Below are 21,746 nucleotides of genomic sequence, written 5' to 3'. Positions count from 1 at the left end.
AGAAATAAATCAAATTGTAAAAATACTGTACTTTATTTTTCAAACCAAATTTCCTAACAAGACGCAATTCTAGCCTCCCCTTGCTGATCACACTGGTGTTCCTTGAAATGAAAGAGCTATTTCTAGCAGTTCTTTACCCAGTTCCTCATGCCTTCCTCCAGCGCTGAACTCCGCAGACAGCTCCCTGAACGTGACACAGATTCGCCGGTGCTCTATATGCTTGCGGTAAATCGCGTGTTTCCACTTGTAACGTGCGTCACCGTACAGTACCACCAGAGACCTTCTGGGTAAGTGAATGGCAACGGTCACCTCTTTACTTGGAACAAGCCTTGGGGATAAAATGTAGTCGGTTCCCTGTTTGCTTGAACTTTTGCAGGCTGACGTCTCTGTAAGAGATCCAGGGGGACTTAATTCCCCATCTTCTTTACTGAAAGTGGGAAATAATTGGATGCTGTCCTCTGAATCACAAGACATGGAGAGCACGGTTTTTGAGAGCAAGTTTAAGCTAACCAGACGCTCTCCCCAAAGCCACCAGTCATCAAAATGTGGGTCGATGGCAGAACCTCTTTCTGGCCTGTAGTCCAGATTACATTGTTCAACAGGTAAGAAACCACCTAGTACAGAGCAAGCCTTCATTTGTGTCACAATCTTTTTACTAAAACTTGGCAAACCGGTAAAGCTACCAGCTTTCAACCGCTGTTTCTTGAAGTTCACTTTGGGTCCATAGTCCTGTTGGAAAAGAAGAGGGGGAAAAAACAATGTTAAGGAAAGATCTGAGACAAGTCTTTTTGGAGAGGCTGTGATCTTTGCAGGGCTCATGGTCAAAACTTTTCTGTTCTCATCTAATCTGGTGACCTGGTCACCAGTTTGCAAAATGACTCAATGAAGCTGTATTAATCTATGGAATTAGATTTCTCACCTGTAAAGCAGAAAAAAAAACACAAACTACTTCTCTCACTTAAAGATTGCATGAACTTTGCCTGAACACGCAACATGAAGTACCAATTGTAACTATCCTATACTTCTGCAAGAAGCTGATTTTAATCACAAATAATTCTTGCAATTGATTTCAGAAAAAGCTTCTGAAGAAGAGCTTTTAATGAAATGTGTAAGTGGTTTGGGTTTTGAATGAAATCAACTTTGTTCTTAGATCCCTCTGGAAAAGGAAACATACTTCTAAAGTCAAACCTGTTTCTTTCGGCCAGACTGTGATGGCTTCCATTCATCTCGGTCCATCAGTTCAACCATCTCCAATTCTTCTTCTTCACTAATGAACTCCTCTGTCAAAAACACCCCTGGAAATGGAAATGCCCAGCCAGCAAATTCTGAGTGCTCATTTCCTTTAGCTAAACCTGTTGCTGGACAGTAAGTGAAATTATCTTCTCCCTGTGGAAATAACAATAGAGATGAAAAAATGAGCGGAGGGGGAAACTTATCAAGATAAGGTATTTACCCTGGAACCGATGCTGCTGCACGTGGAACCTGTCTGCACAAGGCTCTTGTAACCACGAGGGACTGCACGGCTGCTTTTTGGGAACAACTCCTCCCTGGGCTGGATGCGCTCACAGCTCCAGCAGTACTACCCTGCTCGAAGCTGCTTTTCTTTCCTGGTAATGTCTTTATCCCGCAAAGACGGGGAAGCACAGATGATCCTCGGTGCCAGGCGTATAAGGAGATTACAAACCCTTTTTTTTCTCAGCCCTGCACTGAGGGATAGGGCTCCTCACACCTCTAACCCTCGTCGGAGGAAAGCTGCCCGTAACTGCGAGGCCAGGAGGCCGAGTAACCCACCCCCACCCTGCCTTTTGTTCTCGGGCACGGCTTCACCGGGGCCTGTCCCGGGGGGGGCTCGTCCCGCTCCCGGGGGCTGCTCGGGCCCGGGGGGGGGCCGCGGCCGGGCCCTGCCTGGGGGCAGCCCCGCGGGGCTCGGGCCTAGCGCGGGGCGACCCGGGGGGAGCAGGGCAGGCCCCCCCCGGCCCTATTGCCCCCCTCCCGGTCCCTCCCGCTCCGCCCCGCCGCCGGCCCCGCCCCGCCGCCCCCTCCCCGGTACCTGCGGGGGCGGAGCGGCCTGCGCGGGCCCCTCGCAGAGCAGGCAGGAGCGGATCCCCTTGCAGCCGCAGCCCGGCCCCGCGCTGCCGCCGCCGGCGGCCGCTTCCTCCCCCTCCATCACCATCATCATCATCACCGTCCCCGCCCGCGGGCTGCGCGTCAGGATACGGCCCCTCGCCGCCCTCCTGCTCTCCTCCTCCGCCCGCTTCTCCCCGCCCGCGGCCCGGCCCGTTTGCAGGTGAGGGGGGCGGCGGGGAGCAGGGGGTCGGAGCCGGAGCCGGGGCCGAGCCGGCGGCGGGGCACGAGGGCTCGGTGCAGGCCGCGCTGCCGGCCCGGTGGGCTGCTGGAAGCTGGAGAACGGGGGGGGGAGCGGACTCGGTTTCCCAGCAGGCCCCGCGGCACCGTGCAGCGCTCCAAGGCTTGGAGGCGCCGCGGGGGCTGCTGGGAGTTGTAGTGCCGTCGCCCATCGCACGCCCCGCGGGGGCGCCTCAGGCCGAGGCCGGCGCCGTTGCCGGCCCTCACGGCGGCCGGGCTCGGGGCGAGCGGGGCGGCGAGGGGACACCGCGAGGCCCGGCCCGCGGCGGGGCCGGCCCCGGCCTCACCTGGGCCCCCAGCCGCCGGCCCGGCCCCGGGCGGTGCCCATCGGGGTCACCTCAGGCCGCCTCTGGATGGAGCCGCGCGGGCAGAGGCACCCTGCGGGCACCCCCCGTGTCCCCCGTGCCCGTCCCCGGCGGTGGCCGGCGGCGGTGGCCCCCCGGCAGCGGGCCTCGTGCCACGCCGTGGCCCAGGAGCGCGACATGGCGGTGGCGAGGCCGCAGCATGGCAGTGGTGGCGATGCCAGGGTCACCGCTCGTGGCCGGGGCGCAGAGCGAGGGTCCCTCGTCCCCCCGGCACCCGCACGGCTGCAGAGCCAAAGCTAAACTTGTGCTGTTCGCCACATCGTTTGTCCGGCCCGAATTGGCGCTGCCACAGGACCGTGGCCTCGGCGAGGTGCGGCCGTGGGGACGAAGGGCCTGGCACCATGTCACCCTGTGCCCTGCGGCTCCCCCGTGGTGATACGGGAAGCAGATCTGTGCACGATGCCAGCGTAGCCAAGCACAGGGTGACCAGGACACCCGCAGCCATTGATGCTGAGGTTTTCTTACAGATATTTGAGCTTAGTGGGGTTTGTTGGGTCAGCAGGGAAGGGTTTGGTTTTCATTGACAGCTCTGTTGCTTGAAGGATCAAGCCCTTGAGCAGCTGCTGTTCAAACACTTCTTTCAGGCTCGATTTTCTTTTTTTTCCCCATATAAAACCATGTAATATTCCATATATAAAGGATTGTCCTTACTTACAGGTTTTAACAAAACATCACCCGTGATGGTCCAGGCATTGTAGGCACGTTACAGTACTAAAGTCAAACCTAAGGACTGCTTACGTGTCCCTCATGATTTACCAGACTGGTGTTTAGGCAGAATTGAGACTAACACAAAAAGACAGTAGAGAGCCTGCCTTGGAGCTCTTTTCTCTTTTATTTCCCTCTCTTGAAATCTGTGTCAGAAATAGTGGTGAACCATGAACCAGTAATTTTATGAAGTTGCTTTGGCCTTGTCAGTGTTACTGTTCTCAATATCTGTATCTGTGTGTGTGCACACATAGGACAGAATATATCTGCAACAATGCATGAAAACGTCTGGTAATCACCAATAAGGTACAGAATGCTGCTGTTTCTATTTCCTCAGTGAAGAAACAACGTTACTGAGTGGTGGGTGTTTACATTTCTGGTAATGAATCCAGTGTACCAAAGTTGCAGGGAATCCAGAGGTTGTCAGCCAAGAGTCGGTATCCACCTGGTCAGGCCAGCGAGTGCTCTGTGTCATTTCCTTCAGAGGAAGAAACCCACGACAGGTGTATTTATTCTGACTGTTGCTGTTTATTTGAAAGCATGTGGGAGTTCTTGGACCAGAGCCTGGTTGCACAGGAAAGGTACACGCTGGGTGAGTGTCCCTGATCCTGAGTGCTGTCACGCTGCAGACAGTTTTCATTTACAGCAAGCCTTTCACTTTATTAGCCAAGGGAGGTAGCACCAATGTTTTGGAGATGGGTTGGGTCAGCGTGTTGGGAGTACGTGCCCAGATTTATAACTATTCCTGGTATTTTCCTTTCAACTGTGAAAAAATGCTACTTCAGAAGCAGTGGCTAACCTCATAACTTTTTTTTTCTCCCTTTTGGAGTCAGTTGCAAAGGACTTGGCCTCATCCCTGTTTGTTTTACCAGGAAGGCTACAAGAAGAGATCCTACAGCTGTGTAGCGATTGCAGCAGCGGGGTGAAGATAAAAATGTCAAAAATTACTACAGAACTTCTTTTGGAAAGAGCGGTTCCAAGATCTACAAGACTACGAAAGATCGAGACACTAAAGTAAGTGCAGACAGGAAAATTCCAGATGAATTCAGCATGGGCAATCCTTTTTCAAGCATTTTTGCTGAAATAGGAGAGGCCAATTCAAAGTACAGAATTAGAGATGGCATTCTCACTGCAGGGTCAGTGAGCACTGGTGGGACTGCAGCAATTACCACCTCTCTTCACCATATAGGTTTTATCTATGCCACATTCTTTCTGTAAAACTGCTCAGGGCTGGATTCTGATTTCCTAATCCGAAGAAGTGCTCCCTCCCTGCCCCCAAAACAGTTCTGTCCTTGGTAGCAGTTGCTCAGTGTAAATAAGATAATCGCTTCAGGTCTGGACCTAGAGGATTTTCTTAACGTTTCGGCGTTATTTTCCTTTTCTTTCCTTTCCCCTCCATCACTTTTTATCTGTTCTACATCCGATTGTATTAGTACCTCAAACATGGCAGAAAGGGAGAATAAACTCTGATACACTTAGAAACCTCTGAAACAGTTTTGTTGGTCAGATCATTAATAGAGGTCATTGAATATAATAAATGTATTTCCAAATGTTTAATACGGTGGAATTTCGCTATTTGCGAACTGGTCACTCCGAGTGACTCAGCTAGCCAATATCTGGCTGGCACCTGCGTTGTTTTTGTTGCTGATGTAGGATTTTTGGGGTTCATATGTAGTCTTTAAAGTTATTTCTTTTGTTTTGTCTTGTCATGAAATATTTGTTTTCAGAGAGAAACTCAACAGTATATCCAAAGACTATAGGTCCCAGTAATCTGGGTAACAAAGCAAAGATGGTCAGGTGTTTGAAGTTGTGAACTTCTACAGGTAGTTTTTTCCATACGGCTTTGTACCATGATTTTGAAGGGTTATATTTCAGAAAGTCCGTTTGGGGAACACTGTGCTTAGTTTCTCCCAGACTTTGTCTGTATCCCAATCCCAACTAATGTTCCTGCTTGAAATCACAGTGACACAACAGTCACACTCAGCTTTTCAGCCAGCTGAATTCTGTTCAGCCTTTCTCATATACTTTGACTGGCTAGTTAGGCTTCTGAGATGGCAAGTGAATGAGATGTGATCTTGCTTTCTAAATTTATTTACCTGTTTTATTAACATTTTGTATATATGTAGAGGGCCTTTTTTTTTTTTTAATTAATCATTGTAGTTGGATATTCTGTTTGTTAAAGGAACTCAGGCTTACATTCTCAAGAGACCCTGGCCGTCAGTGCTGAAAGTTCCCTTTGGAGTTCAGCTCAATGGTCTAATCAGATCTAAATGATCTTCCTTATGCAGTTTTCTGTTTCTCACAGAGAAGGGATATTTTTTTCTCCCTTCACAAATACTGTATCACTTCCATATCCAAGCACAAAATGCTTTAATTTTGGTTGCAGCATTGTGATTTCTTAGGTAGATTTGCATACTTGCCAGTGGAATTATTTGGAGCAAAACTTGCTGCGAAAGAAATGGAAAAATCACTTTTTTTGGATGAATTTCGTTCTTAATAACCACCTAAATGATTTGGGAACCTACTCTATGCATGCTCTGAGCTTATTTGTAATGCAGAAAAGTTTTAAGCCAGATGGGCAAACCGATCCAATTTGCCATATGGATGTGAGAGTGCAAGTGTCAACATGAAGGGAGGGGAGCACAGGACCAGCCTTTTTGGGAGCCCTGCAGTCTTGTAGTGCTTACGCTGGTTGTGACACTGTGATTTCTGTAAGGGAGGGAAATAATGAATCTAGAGCATTTTATGGAGAATATAGACCGATGGCCTAGTGAAAAAGTATCTTGTATTGTCACAGCTTGTTTTGTTGAATTTACATTGCAAAGGAATAAAATACCAAAACTGTTAGAGACTTAGTAATTTTTCTATGTACAAGAACATTTTTGGTAATTCACTGCTGATAATCAGCTCTGTTACCCATAGGAAATTGATCTGAATTGCAGGTTAATTGTACCACAAATACTTCAGCAGACTCTGATCATGCCTGTTAGCTCAGACATAGCATCTTTTCCATATCGGCATGTCTGCAGTCCAGAATGCTGCAGGCAAGAAAAAGCAGATTTGGTCAGATTTACCCAGTGAGCTGTGCTAGGCTGAGAGGTGCCGCAAGGTATGGCCTTGTGCCTTGTGAAAGTCAGCACTCGTTTTTCCAGTGAAATGCAGGTAGTTCATGTTCTCTTTTTCTTTCAGCCTGTCCAAGCTGCAGTTGAAGACTGGAGACTTAGACCCGCGTCTGTTTTCCCGTCTGAGGCATCTGCAGAAACTAGATCTCTCCGATAATTTATTGGACAAATTTCCCAACAGTCTAACCCTGCCTGATCTGCGTGTCCTAAACTGCAACAACAACCAGCTGGAAGATGTAACTGCTCTGAAACAGTTCCCTCTGCTTGAGGAGCTCACTTATGAGAACAATGTGTACTTGACAGTGAGTTACTTCCCATTCGTACAAGCTGTTAAATAGAGGGGGCAATAAATAGCAATTACGCCTAGTTCTTATATATTATTCTTAGGCAGCAAGTGAGGATATCTTAGAAAGTAATTAGTTCTTCTGCTCATCTTAACCAATTTGTGCCACAATTTCCCAATCTGCAGAAGTGACTTGTCCAATACTACTCAGAGGTGAAAAATCTTGAATCTCCTGATTCTCCAGGCCAGAGTCCCACCTTGATTTGCTTTTCAGACAGGATGTCTTTTGTTCATGCTCGTGTAGAGCTTCAGTGGTGTAAAATTTAGTAACAACTGTGTAGAAATGTACTCCTCCTTATACATTAGTTTTAGTGCACCTGGTGGTGCTGCTTGTCCAGCAGATTTGGTCCTGTGATGAAGAGTTAAACTTGTTCCTGATTTGTCCCAAGAGGCTTTACTGACTGTACGGAGAGCTGAGGCTCTCAGTTCAGGCATCTGAAACTGCAATTTTCCATGTGCTTTAAACTGGCATCAGCCACCTCTGGTGTCCCCAGGTGTTTGTTTGCTGTTGCATGCTGGCAGAAGTGTACGTGCAGCTGTATGGTGAACAGAACTGGGGGACTGCTCGGGCCTAAAACTCCCCTGACCCGAAGAAATCCTGCTGGTATTTACTTACTTCAGAGGCCTTCCTCTGTATTAGATGTTCAGAGTTAAAGGCTGTGAACAGAACTCCGTGCCTTGCACGCAGGACAGAGCCTAGTTTCACCACCACCACCTTGTGTTGGATGTCCGGTACTGCAGAAGGCGAGGCAGTTTTTTTGTCTGTGTTGCTGAAGATCCCAATTTACAGTAGAACTTACAAGTAAAAGTTGGTATTTGTGTCGGAAATGCTGAGAAGATTTTATGAAATGTCCTTTCCTGAGTAAATACATTCTGCTACTTCTTGGCTGTATTTTAATAAAGAACAGTGGACATACAACTGAAGCAAGTAGCATGTGTACGGTTATTGTGACTCTAATGTCTTCTCCTTCTAGCTCAACGATGATTATAAAGTGATGTTTCTTTTGCAAAATCTTCGGCTACTGAATGGCAAGGATATAACCAAACTGGCTAATCATGTGAGGCGGGTCAATAGTCGTAAGCTCACCAGCAAGGTAAGATGTGTGGTGTTTTCTGCATCTGTGAACACCTGAGAAGTACTTAAATACTTTGCCACAGTATGGGCTGTGTTGTAAATACCTCATTACTGCTTTCTCTGATCACTGCTTGCATTTGCTCTGCTTGTTCTGTGTTGGCAACTTCTGCCTTCAGCTTCAATCAGTGTGAGGCCTTATTCTGGGTTTCTGTAGCACTGCCATGCTGACTCTGTTGGTGTACCAGGGCTGCAAAACCAGCAGGAACTGACAACCAGAGAATTCTTGTTTAGCAAAGAGGATTTGTCAGGAGTGTTACACAGGAGCAGGACTGACACGGTCTGTATATGAGCCATCGGTTTTCTAGGTCACTCAGTTGCTGTTCAGAAAAAAGGGAGAAACCTGATGCTGATATAACAGCTGCATATACCTCTCTGTCTAACTGATGTTACTGTCCTGGCTCCAGGACTGGGGAGCTGAGAGACAGGCTCAGGATAATTCTGAGTTTTCCAGCATGCACCAGGAACAAGGATTTGTCCTTTATTTTTCCACTCTCTGTGTTTGGAGCTGTACTTTCACTTACATGCACCGTAGTTCAGCTCTTGACAGATTCTCCCTGCAAAGCGTGCTGTGATCTGGAGCACACATATTGTTTTATTGAAAAAGGTGTTGTTTTGTTTTGTTTTGTTTTGTGCAGTCCAGCTCTTACTATCTGTATTCTAGTTAGCTGATCTTGTTAATTCCTATTTGTGTAGCAGTGGTGGAGAGATCAAATACTGAAGTCTGTGAAGGCTTACTGTGCTAAGTTGTCTGTGTAATGCCTTGCACTCCAAAAGGTCTTGGTGAGGGCTGCTCAGCCTCTCATCCTCCAGGCAACTGGGCATGCTTGGCTGTTGGAATGGTTAGTAATGAGACACCAAATGCTCCCCCGTGCTGTTCATTTTGTGCTGGTAGCTGTGCCCCAGATAGCTTTTCCTGATGTTACTGAATTGTACCTGGCTGCCCAGATACTGCTGCTGTGTATAAACATAGGCTGCATTTTGTTAAAATCTAAATATCTTTATCTATAAGTGGCGATGGCGTGTATACCGGTCATGCTCATGAACTACAGCAAAACTCCCCATTGTCCTCTGCCTTTTATAAATAGTTACCTGCCAGGTACTCCCTGTCAGTAGAGCACAGTGTGAGACTTCTTCAGACCACTTGCTGTGGAGCTAGAGGCATGAAATCAGGTGTTGGTTCACATTGACAGTATCTTCTTAGCCACACAAGCTTGGGTCAGAGGGACTGTGTTTCCTGCTAGCTGAAGTTGTGATTTGAACACCGATCAAATTGAAGCAATACCATCATGTAGCTAGCGGAGCCTCAGGGTTGGTAACTTCTTAGGTGTTTTCACAAGTACTGTTTTGCTTTTCTGCTCTGGTTTCCTGTAGTGTTTTGTTGAACAAACCCAGTCTTTCTGCCTAGGTTACCGCTCACTGGAAAAAATTCTTCCGTGACCAGCTTCCTGAGAAGTATACAGCTGAGCAAGTGAAGTCCATCAAGAAGAAGTTCCTGAAGTCAGTACAAACTAATGTAGTATACGGACCCAGCTCACTCAGTGAATTCACCCGCTGGCGGGTAAGTTCCATTTCACTCAGTCTTGTTTTTCAGGCAAGGACTCTACATTCTGAGCAGATTAGGTTAAAATGCTGTGTGGGTTTGAGTTCAGGGGACTTTTTCCAGAGGCGTGATACCACTTTTTCTGCTTTTCTTTTCTGCTTTGTTAGGCACTTACAGGAGCACTGACACCAAATGTGCACCAAGATGCGATGACTGTCATTAGACATTGTTTTTTTAATTCATAAGCAATGATGATACTTTTACTAATTGACAAGACTGCAGCATCCTTAGTACTTAATTATTTGCAAACAGCAAATCACTCTAATGGCAGCCTTTAGTCTCGATGGAAGGTGCATGAAAGGAGAAAAATTAATGACAGAAGTGTACATACTCCCAGTGTAGAAAGATACTATTCAGTTTATAAAATTAGATTTAATTGAGTGTATATTGGCTTCCATTCCTCCTTTGTCTTGTGTTATTGCTGGGCTGTTGTTTTCTCAAACACATACCCTAGAAATGCAAGACAAAGTGAAGTTCTTGGATCACATAGCGTAGATCTAGCCAGCAATGCAAGCCACCACTGATGTCATATGTGGCGGTGAAAAGTCCAGTCCAGCAGGCTGTTTTTTTTTTTTTTTTTTTTTTTACCCGACTTGATGCACTACAGGGTGGTGGTTGTCTCCAGGAGTCACTGTAATCACTCATTTCCAGTGCAGATCTGCCCCAGGCCATTTGCAGCGTCCAGGTGTTCTGCACAGTTGATCAGAGAGGCATGGTGCTGGTGCACCAGTCTTCCATGTTTCAGTGTGATCATGATTTCATTGAGTTCCTTTGTGACTGCATGTGCTTTCCTGAAGGGACAGCCTCACCCTTCGCGTTTGTCCCTCTCTCTACGTGGTGGTAACTCTATCTGGCTGCTGTCGATCAGAGCTGAAGTGCTGTGGACTGAGTATGTCTGCACTCCAGCCTCTGAACGACCACCCTTTGAGGTCAGACCGAAGCACACTGTAGAGAGGCAGTGTGAGGAACCTCTTTGCTCTCCCAGATCTGTCTGTAGAGGACTCGGCCTGCCTGGCTGTCAGCTGTCAGTCACCCCATCGCTTGTGAAATTCACGTGGAATAGTGGAAGCAGATACTAAAAATCCAGCAAACCAGCTCTTGTCATTACACATCACAGTTTGACTGCTGATGCATTTTGTCTTTTTTTTTGTACATATCAACTTATTTGCTTCTAAGGTGAAAATGATTGCAGAAGAGTTTCTGTCTTACTCACTGGGTCTGGAGTTAAACACAGATACTGAAACAGAGGAAAAGATGGATGAAAATGAGGAAGAAAGTGCAGAAGGCCCCAAGGAAGATGCAGAAGATGTGGGTAAGGTAGGTGATCTTCCATTTACATTAACAATTCCTTTTTTTTCCTTTTTTTTCTTTTTTTTTTTTTTTTTTAACAAATTAAGTAGCACTTGTCAGTTTACATGTATGGTGCTGTGGTAACTGGAGGGGCAGTCTCAGGCTCCAGCCTGTACTCAACAGCTGAGGCTTATTCTTTATGGCCAGACTGAAGCTTTCCCAGCAATGAGAAGGTTGGGTTGCTATCCGAGAGGAGAGAGCTTCTCCATTCATAGGAGACCCAAAACATTTCATGAGTATAGACCTACCTACTCCACCCATCCTTTTGGGAAGGGATATTTTTAATGAGAGAACTGGGCTGATACGTGGCTGGATTGTGATGGTGCTTGCCCTGTTTGAAATGACTTCAGACTAGTCCATGGGCCAGATTTGTTTTTCCATGTTGTATGAAAATCACAGGTAAATGGGGCAAGGGAAGCAAGTTGAAAATCAGACTGTCATTAGCCTCTAGGAACTCTGCAACTCTGGGCTTTCTTAGAACCTAGTCTGTGACTGCGGGAGGGTACTGGCATTTGAATAAAGAATCTCTCTTACTTGTAATCTGCATGTCTTGGGGAAGGTAGAAATCTTCTGCAGAAACTGACAACATGCCTTACAGGTCGTGGTAACGCCCAGGAAGAGGAAAAGAAATCATTCCAAATCAGGCTCTGGAAACAAGAGATCCAGGTCCCAGGCAAACACTGAGAAGGAGGCTGTACTTAATCCCAAAAAGTCCAGTCAAGTGCAGGATGACCCAGCTCCTGATAAAGCAAGAGCATCGAACCAGCCAGCCAAAGAGGCAATCCCTGATCAGGAAGCTGAAGGGACACAAAAGAATGGAGAGCAGTTTCCCAGGGGGCAAAGCAACAGAAGATCCAGCCAGCTGACAGGGGAACAGAAAAGCCAGGAACAGGACAACGGGGTTGTTAACTTGACCCCAATAAAGAACTCCAAGGGCAAGGTATGTTCACCAGCCTTCTCGGGCCAGGCTTTCAGCCTCTTGGTTTAGTGGGAAGAGCCATATTCAGATTTCAGCAGAGCTCGACAGATCTTGGAGCTCATGATTGGCCAGATATGTTGTGAGTTATAGTTTTGTTCTGTGGTTTTTTTTTTGTTTGTTTGTTTTAAATCTCTCAGAGGTGTCAGGGAAGCACCCCCCCCCCCCCCCCGAAGACAGTGAATTCCCTGCAAGGGATGGATGGACCAGCGCTCCGAGGTGGTGCACTGAAAGCCTGTTCTTAGAAATGGGACTGTCATGACTTGCTCTCAGGTCAAACTGATGGCTGCATGGGGGAAGGTGTTTCCCTCTCAGCTCCAACCAGTGGGGATCTAAAGGGTTTTTCACATTTCTCTGCAGCAGAATATGAAGGTCAATGCTGGGGTCTGATGGGCACATCTTTTCTCCTTGCTGTTTTGGGAGTCTTGAGCACTGGTGGCACCTTAGCCTCTCCTGTTCTCTGTAGCACAGAAGGGCTGAAAATACTTTGGTTTAACTGGAATTACTGTGTTCAGTAGAGGGTTCTGCCAAGGCAATCACAGGCATGCCGTTCAGACAAACCACTGTCAGGGGAATGAATTGTCTAAATGTGGATGGTTTATTGTAGGAGGATGTCAGTGCAGAGCCATTGCATTTTCTCCAGTGTCACAGTAAAGGCAACAGCCGTGAGGATTTTAAAACGCAGCTCTGGTCCTGTGTCTTCGAGCCATTGCTAGACTGTGGAGCCAGGAAAGGTGAGCTCTTAAAGAGGTTTGCAGGATTTCCAGAACCACCTGGCTCTGGAATCCCAGCGGACTCCATGCGTTAGACCCCAGCTTCTTCAAGCTGTAGTCTCCGATGTCAGGATGAGACTTGCGTACACACTTCTTTGACTTTGAAAACAGGAGTCTGGGAGAGCACCACGCAGTGATAAACTGCAGTCTTCATGTGTTATCCGTGAACCTGGGAACTCCTCACCTGTTCTTTTCATCTTTCAGATCCCATTGTGGGTTCCTCCAGAACTGTCGCGACGTGTGGAGGGGAATCTGTCTGTCTGATTGACTGTGAAACAGGGATGGTGCTGAAAAAATATAAGGTGGCTACAGAGGTATGTTGCAAATAGGAACAGTAGAATTAGATGGGAATACCATAATCCATTGTAATTCCATAGGTATATACATGTTATAAACAATTCTGAAAGAGAGTTACAAGCATTAGTGTGGACAGGTCTCAAAAGGCTCAAGATAGATAGTGAACATTTCTTGCTTGTCGTTTTAGCCTTTTTTTCTTTTATTTTTATTAGTTTAAAATATTATTCCGCGTCTTTTCTTCACAAAGGTGTGTGTGTGTGTGTATCCAGGCTGCTAAGAAAGCTTGACAACATGGAGTAACAAACATCCTGTTTCAAAAAATTGTGTTCTTCGGAAGGTTTTTTGAGATACAATGTTCGGGATTGGATAACCATGTAGTTTCACCTGGATTGCTCTGTGACAGTTACCTTTCCTCTGAGCTAAGAGCCATCCTGCCAGCTGTTCTCTTTCATGCTCTTCCTGGTTTCTTTCTGTCCTAGGAGTTTTTCAGTGTTGCGTGGACAACTCTCCCAATGGTAATCAGCGACAGTCGGAAGAAATCTCACAATATCTTGGCAGCTGCAGGGAGGAGAGGGATTGTCAAACTGATTCATGTGGCGGCTGACTTCTGCTACGGAGAAATAAAGGCTCATAAAAAGCCCATTGCTACTGTCTGCTTCAGCCCAACTCGAGAAACTCACCTCTTCAGTAAGTCTCTAGTTCAGAATCTCTTTAGCTTTAGTACCCAATCTAGAAACGGCTGGGCTTCCTGAACAAGGGGAGTTGTCACCAGTGGAGGCAGGTGCGGGTAGCTGAATACAGGGACCACACACACATACACGAAGCATGGCCAGATGTTACACACAGAGTACTGTTAGTCTCGTGTGGCACTAGTCTAGAGAAGTTACGAGTTGTTTCAGCCACAGTCTGACTCTTTAGCTGAGGTGCAGCAGCTCCTGTTTCTCACTCGGTAGCTCCCTGGTACGCCAGCTCTCCGGCTGGCTGTCACGCAGTAACCACAAACCATCCCAGTAGCGGATCCGTTCCGCAGGGACGAGTAAGAAGAATGATAGCCAGAGTGGCGTGCTGGGGGCCAGGCAGCAAATGGTCAGCTAGCAGGGCTCTCTCTCATCAAGCATGGCAACAGGGGCAATGCAGCATGTAAAGGCCTGTTAGGTTTCATTTTTTCCAGTGATCAAAGCTGCACAGTTAATTGCTTTTGAATAAATGAAAGTCTTTTGAGTTCTGTGCCTTATCAGAAATTTCTGTCCAGGTCCTGAGGTGGAAGTGAGCTTTGCCACAGTAGTTCCCGCAGAGGCTTAAGGAGTGGTGGGAAGTGAACCATCATATTACAGGTTGCAGCTGCATTGTTGGGGGTTGTAAAGTAAGCTGCTAGAGAGTCATTCAGACCACACCTGCACCCCATAGTACATTGTTTTTCTTGCCTACAATTGCTCACATCCTGGACCGGTTAGACTGCTCCATGAGCCATTAAAAGTGAAATTCCTTTAAAGCATGGGCAGCTGTAATGGATGCTTTTCGAGAGTAAGCTCAAGAGTGCAAAAAGCAGAAACCTAAAGGGATTGGGAGGTTGCTACCACATCCACATAATGCTTAGTTGTGAAGGGCTGACTGCCTTGGCAGTGCTGCTCAGGTGTAGACAGCGAGGCTTATTTTATTGCATAGAAAAATGTATTGTAATAACCTGAGAATTTTGCATCCCTCTTTGGGGACTGGACGCTAACCTGCTTGAGTGATGCCACCTGCTCAGGATCCCAATTACTCTGAGTACTCTGCTAGCCTTGGTACTATTGCAAGTACATCAGCTTGGTGACAAAGGCAGTAAAAGCCTTTTTATTTTACAGTCCCTACCTTACCTAATGGGAGCTGCTGTGGATGCAAATACACATAAATATGTGGAATACAGTGGAATCTGCCTGAGCGTAGGGACTGGAGCTCACCTTTTCAGTTCAACCAGAACCCATGATGAGAAACGCGACCTTAAATGTGCACTAATTAATGACCTTGTGAAGCCACAACTTAGTAACGGACACCAGGAACCAAACTTCCCTTTAATCTGCTCCTCTTAGAGCACAGGATAAGAATTACTGAATGTGCATGTTTAACAATGTCTGTGAAGTGGTGTTCAGCCAGGAGCTTCTATGACTGCCGCTGTGCTTTAATGAGCTCTCTGATGCCCCAGGCTTAGAGTGTTACAGTCTGTGACACAGGTAGAATTGCCAGCTAGCACAAGAAGAGCCAGATGAGCAGCGGTGTCACTACCTGCTTCTCTTCTGTGTCCCACAGCTGCATCCTATGACAAGCGAATTGCACTCTGGGATATTGGGATTCCAGACTGTGACTACAATTTCAAAGCAAGGTAAAGGTTCAAAAACCAGATGTGGCCAGTCCAGGAGCCTATACCTATCACTTTGCAGCATCACTTAACCGTTCATTCTCTTTTTAGCCAGCTGCTGGTGCTGGAATCTTTCTCTGTACCATTACGGATTGCCCTGGTCCCCACCTGCCCAGAGCAGTACCTGCTGGCTGGCTGCGAAGAAGGCTGCTTTACCTGGAATATAAAACTGGAAAAGGAACAGAAAAGCAGGTGAGAACCAACAGTTTAGGGGCATATGTTTGCTTTCCATAACAAGGAGAGGTAGTCCTAGCTTTATTTCCAGCTGAGAAGGTCTGAGCAAGGAAAGCAGCATGGCCTACCAAATGTAAAGGAAGCAAAATACTCGAACTTCAGGAGTTGGACTTGATGATCCTTATGGGTCCCTTCCAACTCGGGATATTCTATGATTCTATGAAAATAGCAGTCCCTTAAGCAAACAGGCTCCTGCTACATTAAGAAGCCCAGGTAGCCAAAAAACATAAGTTCAAGTGGGAATTCATCTGCTCTATCAGGCGAGAGACTAACAGATTTCTATCTCTTGGGGTCTGTATCTAAGCAGCCTCCCAGTGCTGCCCTTTCATGACCTGAATCACTTCACCTTTCCTCCCGCAGGCCTTTCGAAGTCATATTCCAGTTTCCCGATGAGGAGGGAGAAATGACGACATCTCACAGGGTTGACGGTTTGGCTTTTCTAAATGATGATGTTGTAGGTGAGTGTAAGCACAATCGCCAGATCCACAAAAACAATCAAGTGCCTCAGTGGGGAATGATGAAGCGGGGGAGCGAAGGGAGTGTAGCTGTAGATTCTTGAGGGCTACGCTGAATGGCGTTGCCTCTTTCCATAAAATATGGTTGGTCATGTTTGAGCAGAGATGGAAAAAAGACAGACTCATCACAGAGAGAAAACTTTGCTTAGCAGCGCTGAAGTGGAAGGGAAGAGAGCCCCTTTGTGTTTAAGGGCTGGTGGAAGCAGCAGTTCTTTGCAGAGGATTTGGGGTTCCTACATCTCAGAGGCTCCTAAAAGCATGGAGTGGGTCTTTCTGAATAGCCTGTGCTTGTTCCACAGTTTGGGAACCACGTGGAACAGACTCCCTCTGAAGCCTCAAATTATCTAGAAATAAGGTAAAGGAACTGGAAATAGTTGCTGCTGCTATCAGGTCGTGTGTCTTAAAAGCCACCTTCTGGGTGTACCACCTTCCCCAGCTGTTCTGAAGCACTGCACTCCTCAGCAACTGACAGTCTTCCATCTTCCTTCCCTAGCTTCCAAGAGCTCCAAACCAGGGTGCATATACTTATGGAGCTGGAGTCGGTCTTTTGACACAAAGGGGAAAGGATGCCAGCGGACGGTATCTGCAGTTATTCTGGCTGAGCTGGAGTGGTCCACAACAGACTTGTCCTATCTCACGCTCAGCACCTGCCCAGGTAGGCAGCACCCTTCCTCAGCACAAGCGGCGAGGCCGTGCCAGTCGCTTCAGCAGGGGCAGCCACACTGGACAAGATTTACTTTGCACAGTTGTAAATGCCTCCCCTCCCACCCTGTAGTTGCAGGCAGAGGGCTGGATTTCACTCCCAGGCCAAGAGAGCTCACCTGGCTTGCTGCCTTTGCACGACAAGAGCTCATAGCATGCAGTGCTGCAGCTAGCAGACAGGCACCAGTTGCATATAAACACAAGACTGTTCCCTGGTTGTTAGAGGCAGAGGTGCTCTGCCCTGACGCGATACAACATGTCGTAATGCAGCTTAGGACCAACAAGGAGTAAAGAAACTCTGAGCCCCAATTTTCATACCTAAAAATACTAACTAAAGTCAGAAGAAATCACTTATTACTGGATTTTCTCTACTACAGTAAGATAATTTTCTCTTAATAAATTGAGGTTTTCTCCAGAGCTAGGGATCTGAGTTATTGTGTGCCAGGAAGAATTTTGCTGAAGTGACGGGGATGCTACGCACCAGCCTGTGTAAAGCCCCACCTTAGAGAAGAGGGGCCTCTCAGCTCCACTCTAGTTTTCCAGCTTCTTCTTTTGGTCTTACAGCAAAAGAGCACGTGTTCTGTGGTGATGAGAAAGGAAGCGTGTGGATATACAACCTCTCAAACTACACCACAGCTTGGAGCTCTGCAAAGGGAAAGCGTTCAGACAAAAGAATCCCTCCCACACAGGTAGGTCTCATTTATCCGCTGCGACTGAGCTGTGCCTCCCTTCCTCCCAGGGGCACCCCTCGAGTTTCTTGAGCACCTTTACACCAGACCAGGCCTAGTATTTTCCCTGCTTTTAATTAGTTGTGAATGTTAGATAACCTCCAGAGCGTGACCAAGGCCACCTCAAATCTCACACAAACAATTGTGGCAGGAATTACGAGCTGTAAAGCAAGTCTGGTCACGCCCGTGTTCTCCAGCTTGACAGCTTCTCATAGCAAAAGGCCTCTCTGGAAAAAAACAGTTGGTGGTTAACCCGTACAGCCCAACGCCACGGGCTGTTCCTGCACCCCGTTAACTGGCAGGCAGCTGCTATTTCCCTGCCTGGCTGAGGGGAGGGTAAGTGCAGCAGCTGCTCCCCAGCAAAACTGCACGCAGGAAAGGGCAAGCTCCTTGCATGTGGTCTTGCCCCCCTTTTGCTCCCTGGCCTTTGAAAACAGCTGTGTTTTGGTTGAATGCTGTTCCCTCACAGATAAAACTGAATGGACTATAGCACAAACAGCCAGAGGCTGTGAGTCAAGCATGGTCTTGAGCTGTAACAGTATGTAAGTACGATGTGACGTAGTGCTCTATAAACTTTGCAAACGTACTGCTCAAATCAAAAGTCAGTTCCTCCAGGAGTGAGAGGTAGCCGCTTTCAACTCTTCCATTCTGATTTTAAGTCCTTCTGCATTAAACCCTGGTCCTTTGGGAGGACTAGCATAAAGGTGCACCCTGTGAAAGTGGAAGAACCCTTTTATTCAGCTCCCCCATGTTGGCAGGGACACGAGAGCACTCTGTTCTGGACCATCATCAGTATCATCCAGGTTGCAGAGACAACACCCTTCCTTTTCTACACAAACTCTGTTCTCCTCATAGATTCTCAAGTGGCCAGAGCTTCAATCAAACGGGGACCATCTGAGTGAAATCCTCATAAACAATGTGATAACAGACCCTACTTTCACTTACCTTGTTGCTCTAACTAGTGTGAACATAACAGCAATTTGGAAGAAGTCATAGTTACTTGTACCTGAATTTCATTCCCGTGCTTTGAAATAGTGCAGTATTAGTGACTGTTACCCATGTAATCATAAAGTTTTCTAGACCAGCTATTACATGCAAAAGAAAAAAAGGTAAGAGTTTGTTAAACCCATCAAGTCATTGTAAACATCCAGTTTCTTTTACCGTAAGTTCTCACAATTTGTGCATTTGTTTTATAGAAATGACACTTAATAAAACAAAATGCAGATCTGTTGGCAGTGCGTAGACTTCTTGAAAAGGACAAGCAAAGATCTACTGCAATCATTCAGCAACTCATCATTCTGCAAGTACAGTCAAAATAAACTTACCAACAGCCTAGTACAAATATTTGCATTAAGGCTGCAATTAGAAAAACAAACAGAAATCATTTTAATGAATTATTTATCAAATCAAACACATTGATCCTCTTGGCAAACTGCCTGTCAGGTACAAAACCCCCTCAAAATATCACTGCAGCTGAGAGAAATTAAAAATAAGTGGGGCAAGCAGGGGAACACTTGCCACGAATGAGGTTCAAATAAAGCACTCAACTAACAGACACATCATTCTTCATCGGAAGTACAGTCCACTCTAAACGTGATGATTTCACTCAATTCCTTCCTGTTTGTCTTTGATGGCAACCTGTAAAGTACACAAACAGAAACACACACTAAGACAAGAACTGTCACTGAGCTAAGGAAGCTAGTTTAAACATTGACACTATCAGTCTTCTATCAAACACAAGAACAACTGCAAAACAACAGGCTAAAACATCTGTGGAAATCTCGATGCCATCCAGGCAAATAAAACTTAAATTAAAATCAAAACATATTTGTAAAACGGCTTCTGGTGCTTTTACCATTTACCAACACATCCAAGAACATTACACCTATGCGAGCTAGTACCCTATTCACAGTTGTCCCCGTTGCCTTTGTCTGAATACCTCTCAGGCAGATAAAGACCCAAAAATCACAGATTGTACAGCTGATCATGATTACAAGTGGTGAAGAAAATGAAAGTGATTAAAAAAAAAAACAAACAGAAGATTAGCAAATTTTTTTCTACCCTACTAAGACTGTGAGCCAGCTATGGAACTATTACAGTACACCCATTTAACTCTTGCAGGGCACGTAAATAACCCTCAGGAGCAGCCAGGTCTCACCATGCTCTGAAAGGAGCTGTCTGAGTAGCCAGACCCAGCATGGCTTAGACAAGTTTACTGCCTGTTGTGGTTTAACCCGGCTGGCAGCTAAACAGCACACAGCCGTTCGCTCACCCTCCCCGCTCCCTCTCTGGGATGGGGGAAGAGAAACAGGAAAGTGAAGCCTGTGAGCTGAGACAGTTTATTAAGACAGGAATATAATAATAAAAATAATAATAATAGTGATAATGATAATAGTATTAATAATAATGTGTAAGAAACAAGTGATGCACAATGCAATTGCTCACCACCTGCTGACCGATGCCCAGCCTATCCCCGAGCAGCCGGCCCCCCACCCCGGCCAGCCACCCCTATATATTGTTTAGCATGAGGTCAGATGGTATGGAATACCCCTTTGGCCAGTTTGGGTCAGCTGTCCTGGGTCTGTCCCCTCCCAACTCCTGCTGCACCCCCAGCCTGCTCGCTGGCAGGACAGAGCGAGAAGCCGAAAAGTCCTTGGCCTGGTGTAAACACTGCTCTGCAACAATTAAAACATCAGCATGTTATCAGTTCTTCTCATCCTAATCCAAAACATAGCACCCTACCAGCTACTAGGAGGAGAATTAACTCTGTCCTAACTGGAACCAGGACACTGCCATAAAACAATAGCAACTCTAGCAAACACCAACACTCCCTTTGGTTAAAGTGTATGAGCAGGTTACAGTTAAAAAGAAACAAACGTACCCTGAATCTCTCCTCCAGGAGGGACAGCTCACTGATCAGATCCGTGATGGCATTGGTGAAAGCCTCCTGGGGGCTGTAATCAGGAGTGGTTTGGACGCGGATGATGATTTTGTGTTCCAGCGGGTGTGGGACCTTGTACCCTGCAAATAACACCTGAGGGTCTTTCAGTAACTGCCTGAAAGGGAAAAGCAGCAGTGAACAAGCACGTAGCACACATACAAACATTTTCTATTTAAGAACGAAAAGAAAAAAACACTTTTCTGTAGGCTTTGATGGCACACTTTCAAACAGGGCAGTATGAACAGCTGAGGCTGCCTGCTCATTTGTATGGGCTTTGATAGTACATTTTTAAACAGGGCTTGGTGAATATTACAAAAATATTAACAGCAGAGCTGCGTTGCCTTCACCTAACATACCACAACGTGCCTTTTCTGAGGTAAATTTAAAAAAAAAAAAAAACACTAAACCCGCCCCAAAATGACCCCAACCCCTCCTCAGCTCACGATTTGATGATGTTCCCCAGCGTGTGGTCCTCCTTGTTGATGGTGAAGAGGCAGGCGTTGGGCACCTTCGTGTCCTTGTTGATGGTGATCCTGCACGTCAGACGGGGCCGTTACCTCAGGGTACCGTACGGGGAGCCCGTCCTCCTCCCCCCCCCCCCTTCCCGCGGCCACCAAACCCGGCCCTGCTCACTTCTTCTCGCCCTCGAAGAGGAGGAAGGACTCGAAGGCCGGAGGCGCGTTCATGCTGCCTCCGCCGCCGCCGCCGCCGCCGCCGCCTCCTCTTCCTCCTCCCCCGCCGCCACCATGGCGCCCAGCCCCTCACTTCCGCCCACAGCGGCCCCTGGAGGCCGGGAGGTCCGAGCGCCCCCCGTGAGGGTCCCACAAAATGGCGGCCGGGGAGCGCCGTGGGCAGCCACTTGTGCTGTGCAATCCGCTTCCCCTTCCGCACACACACACCCCCGTGATGTCCCCAGTGCCACCAGAAGGGGCATTAGTGGTGGCACCAGTTACACAGTGTGCCACCGACAGCACTCATACAGGTAGCATGGTTGGAAAAGACCACCACGATCCTCTGGTCCAACTGTCCCCCCACCACCAATGTCACCCCCTAAACCAGGTCCTTACTGTGAGAAACACTCTGTAGCCGGTAACATAGGCTCAGGCGAGGAGCTCAGTGAAGCAGCATTTTTATTCGCGATTGCAATGGCGGGCGTCGCACAAGCAGGAGCGCACCTACTAGTTCCATAACACAGTTTATA

General features: G+C 47.2%; 3 protein-coding genes across 4 annotated transcripts; 1 reads left to right on the top strand and 2 right to left on the bottom strand.

Annotated features, from left to right (window-relative positions):
* Window positions 1-14: 14 nt before the first annotated feature.
* On the bottom strand, window positions 15-2,183 carry ALKBH4 (alkB homolog 4, lysine demethylase). The gene is made up of 3 exons (XM_083806156.1): window positions 2,051-2,183; window positions 1,189-1,386; window positions 15-729 (listed from the first exon to the last, which is right to left on the bottom strand). The coding sequence occupies exons 1-3, from the start codon at window positions 2,180-2,182 to the stop codon at window positions 88-90; spliced, it is 972 nt and encodes a 323-aa protein (XP_083662282.1). The 5' UTR covers window position 2,183; the 3' UTR covers window positions 15-87.
* LRWD1 (leucine rich repeats and WD repeat domain containing 1) lies at window positions 2,154-18,839 on the top strand. Of its 2 annotated transcripts, none has more exons than XM_083806124.1 (16): window positions 2,154-2,287; window positions 4,307-4,448; window positions 6,624-6,858; window positions 7,874-7,993; window positions 9,440-9,592; window positions 10,811-10,951; window positions 11,583-11,924; window positions 12,568-12,694; window positions 12,938-13,047; window positions 13,510-13,717; window positions 15,317-15,389; window positions 15,477-15,617; window positions 16,020-16,117; window positions 16,668-16,829; window positions 17,441-17,565; window positions 18,460-18,839. In XM_083806124.1, the coding sequence occupies exons 2-16, from the start codon at window positions 4,369-4,371 to the stop codon at window positions 18,598-18,600; spliced, it is 2,256 nt and encodes a 751-aa protein (XP_083662250.1). In that variant the 5' UTR covers window positions 2,154-2,287; window positions 4,307-4,368; the 3' UTR covers window positions 18,601-18,839. The 2 variants fall into 2 exon arrangements, with proteins under 2 accessions (XP_083662250.1, XP_083662251.1); XM_083806125.1 differs by having other exon boundaries at window positions 2,158-2,287; window positions 4,311-4,448.
* A 127-nt stretch (window positions 18,840-18,966) lies between these two features.
* POLR2J (RNA polymerase II subunit J) lies at window positions 18,967-21,341 on the bottom strand. The gene is made up of 4 exons (XM_083806163.1): window positions 21,179-21,341; window positions 20,989-21,078; window positions 20,486-20,660; window positions 18,967-19,242 (listed from the first exon to the last, which is right to left on the bottom strand). Exons 1-4 carry the CDS (start codon window positions 21,229-21,231, stop codon window positions 19,207-19,209), a joined length of 354 nt encoding a protein of 117 aa, XP_083662289.1. The 5' UTR covers window positions 21,232-21,341; the 3' UTR covers window positions 18,967-19,206.
* Between the last annotated feature and the right edge of the window lie 405 nt (window positions 21,342-21,746).

Source organism: Anser anser (genome assembly GCF_964211835.1).
Source record: "Anser anser genome assembly, chromosome: 20".
Taxonomy (NCBI): Eukaryota; Metazoa; Chordata; class Aves; order Anseriformes; family Anatidae; genus Anser; species Anser anser.
Note: the sequence above shows the minus strand (reverse complement) of the source record. Positions and strands in the feature narration are given on the sequence as shown.

Bases quoted from the DNA above. Each gene is read 5' to 3' on its own strand.
- POLR2J (XM_083806163.1), bottom strand. From the start codon at position 21,231: ATGAACGCGCCTCCGGCCTTCGAGTCCTTCCTCCTCTTCGAGGGCGAG. The intron at 20,661-20,988 runs GTGAGCTGAGGA...TTTCCCTTTCAG, and splicing joins CTGGGGAACATCATCAAATC to GCAGTTACTGAAAGACCCTC. The intron at 19,243-20,485 runs GTACGTTTGTTT...TGTACTTTACAG, and splicing joins TCCTGGAGGAGAGATTCAGG to GTTGCCATCAAAGACAAACA.
- LRWD1 (XM_083806124.1), top strand. From the start codon at position 4,369: ATGTCAAAAATTACTACAGAACTTCTTTTGGAAAGAGCGGTTCCAAGA. The intron at 6,859-7,873 runs GTGAGTTACTTC...TTCTCCTTCTAG, and splicing joins AGAACAATGTGTACTTGACA to CTCAACGATGATTATAAAGT. The intron at 16,118-16,667 runs GTGAGTGTAAGC...TTCCTTCCCTAG, and splicing joins TCTAAATGATGATGTTGTAG to CTTCCAAGAGCTCCAAACCA.
- ALKBH4 (XM_083806156.1), bottom strand. From the start codon at position 2,182: ATGATGATGATGGTGATGGAGGGGGAGGAAGCGGCCGCCGGCGGCGGC. The intron at 1,387-2,050 runs GTACCGGGGAGG...TTATTTCCACAG, and splicing joins AGGCCGCTCCGCCCCCGCAG to GGAGAAGATAATTTCACTTA. The intron at 730-1,188 runs GTTTGACTTTAG...CTTTTCCAACAG, and splicing joins AGTCTGGCCGAAAGAAACAG to GACTATGGACCCAAAGTGAA.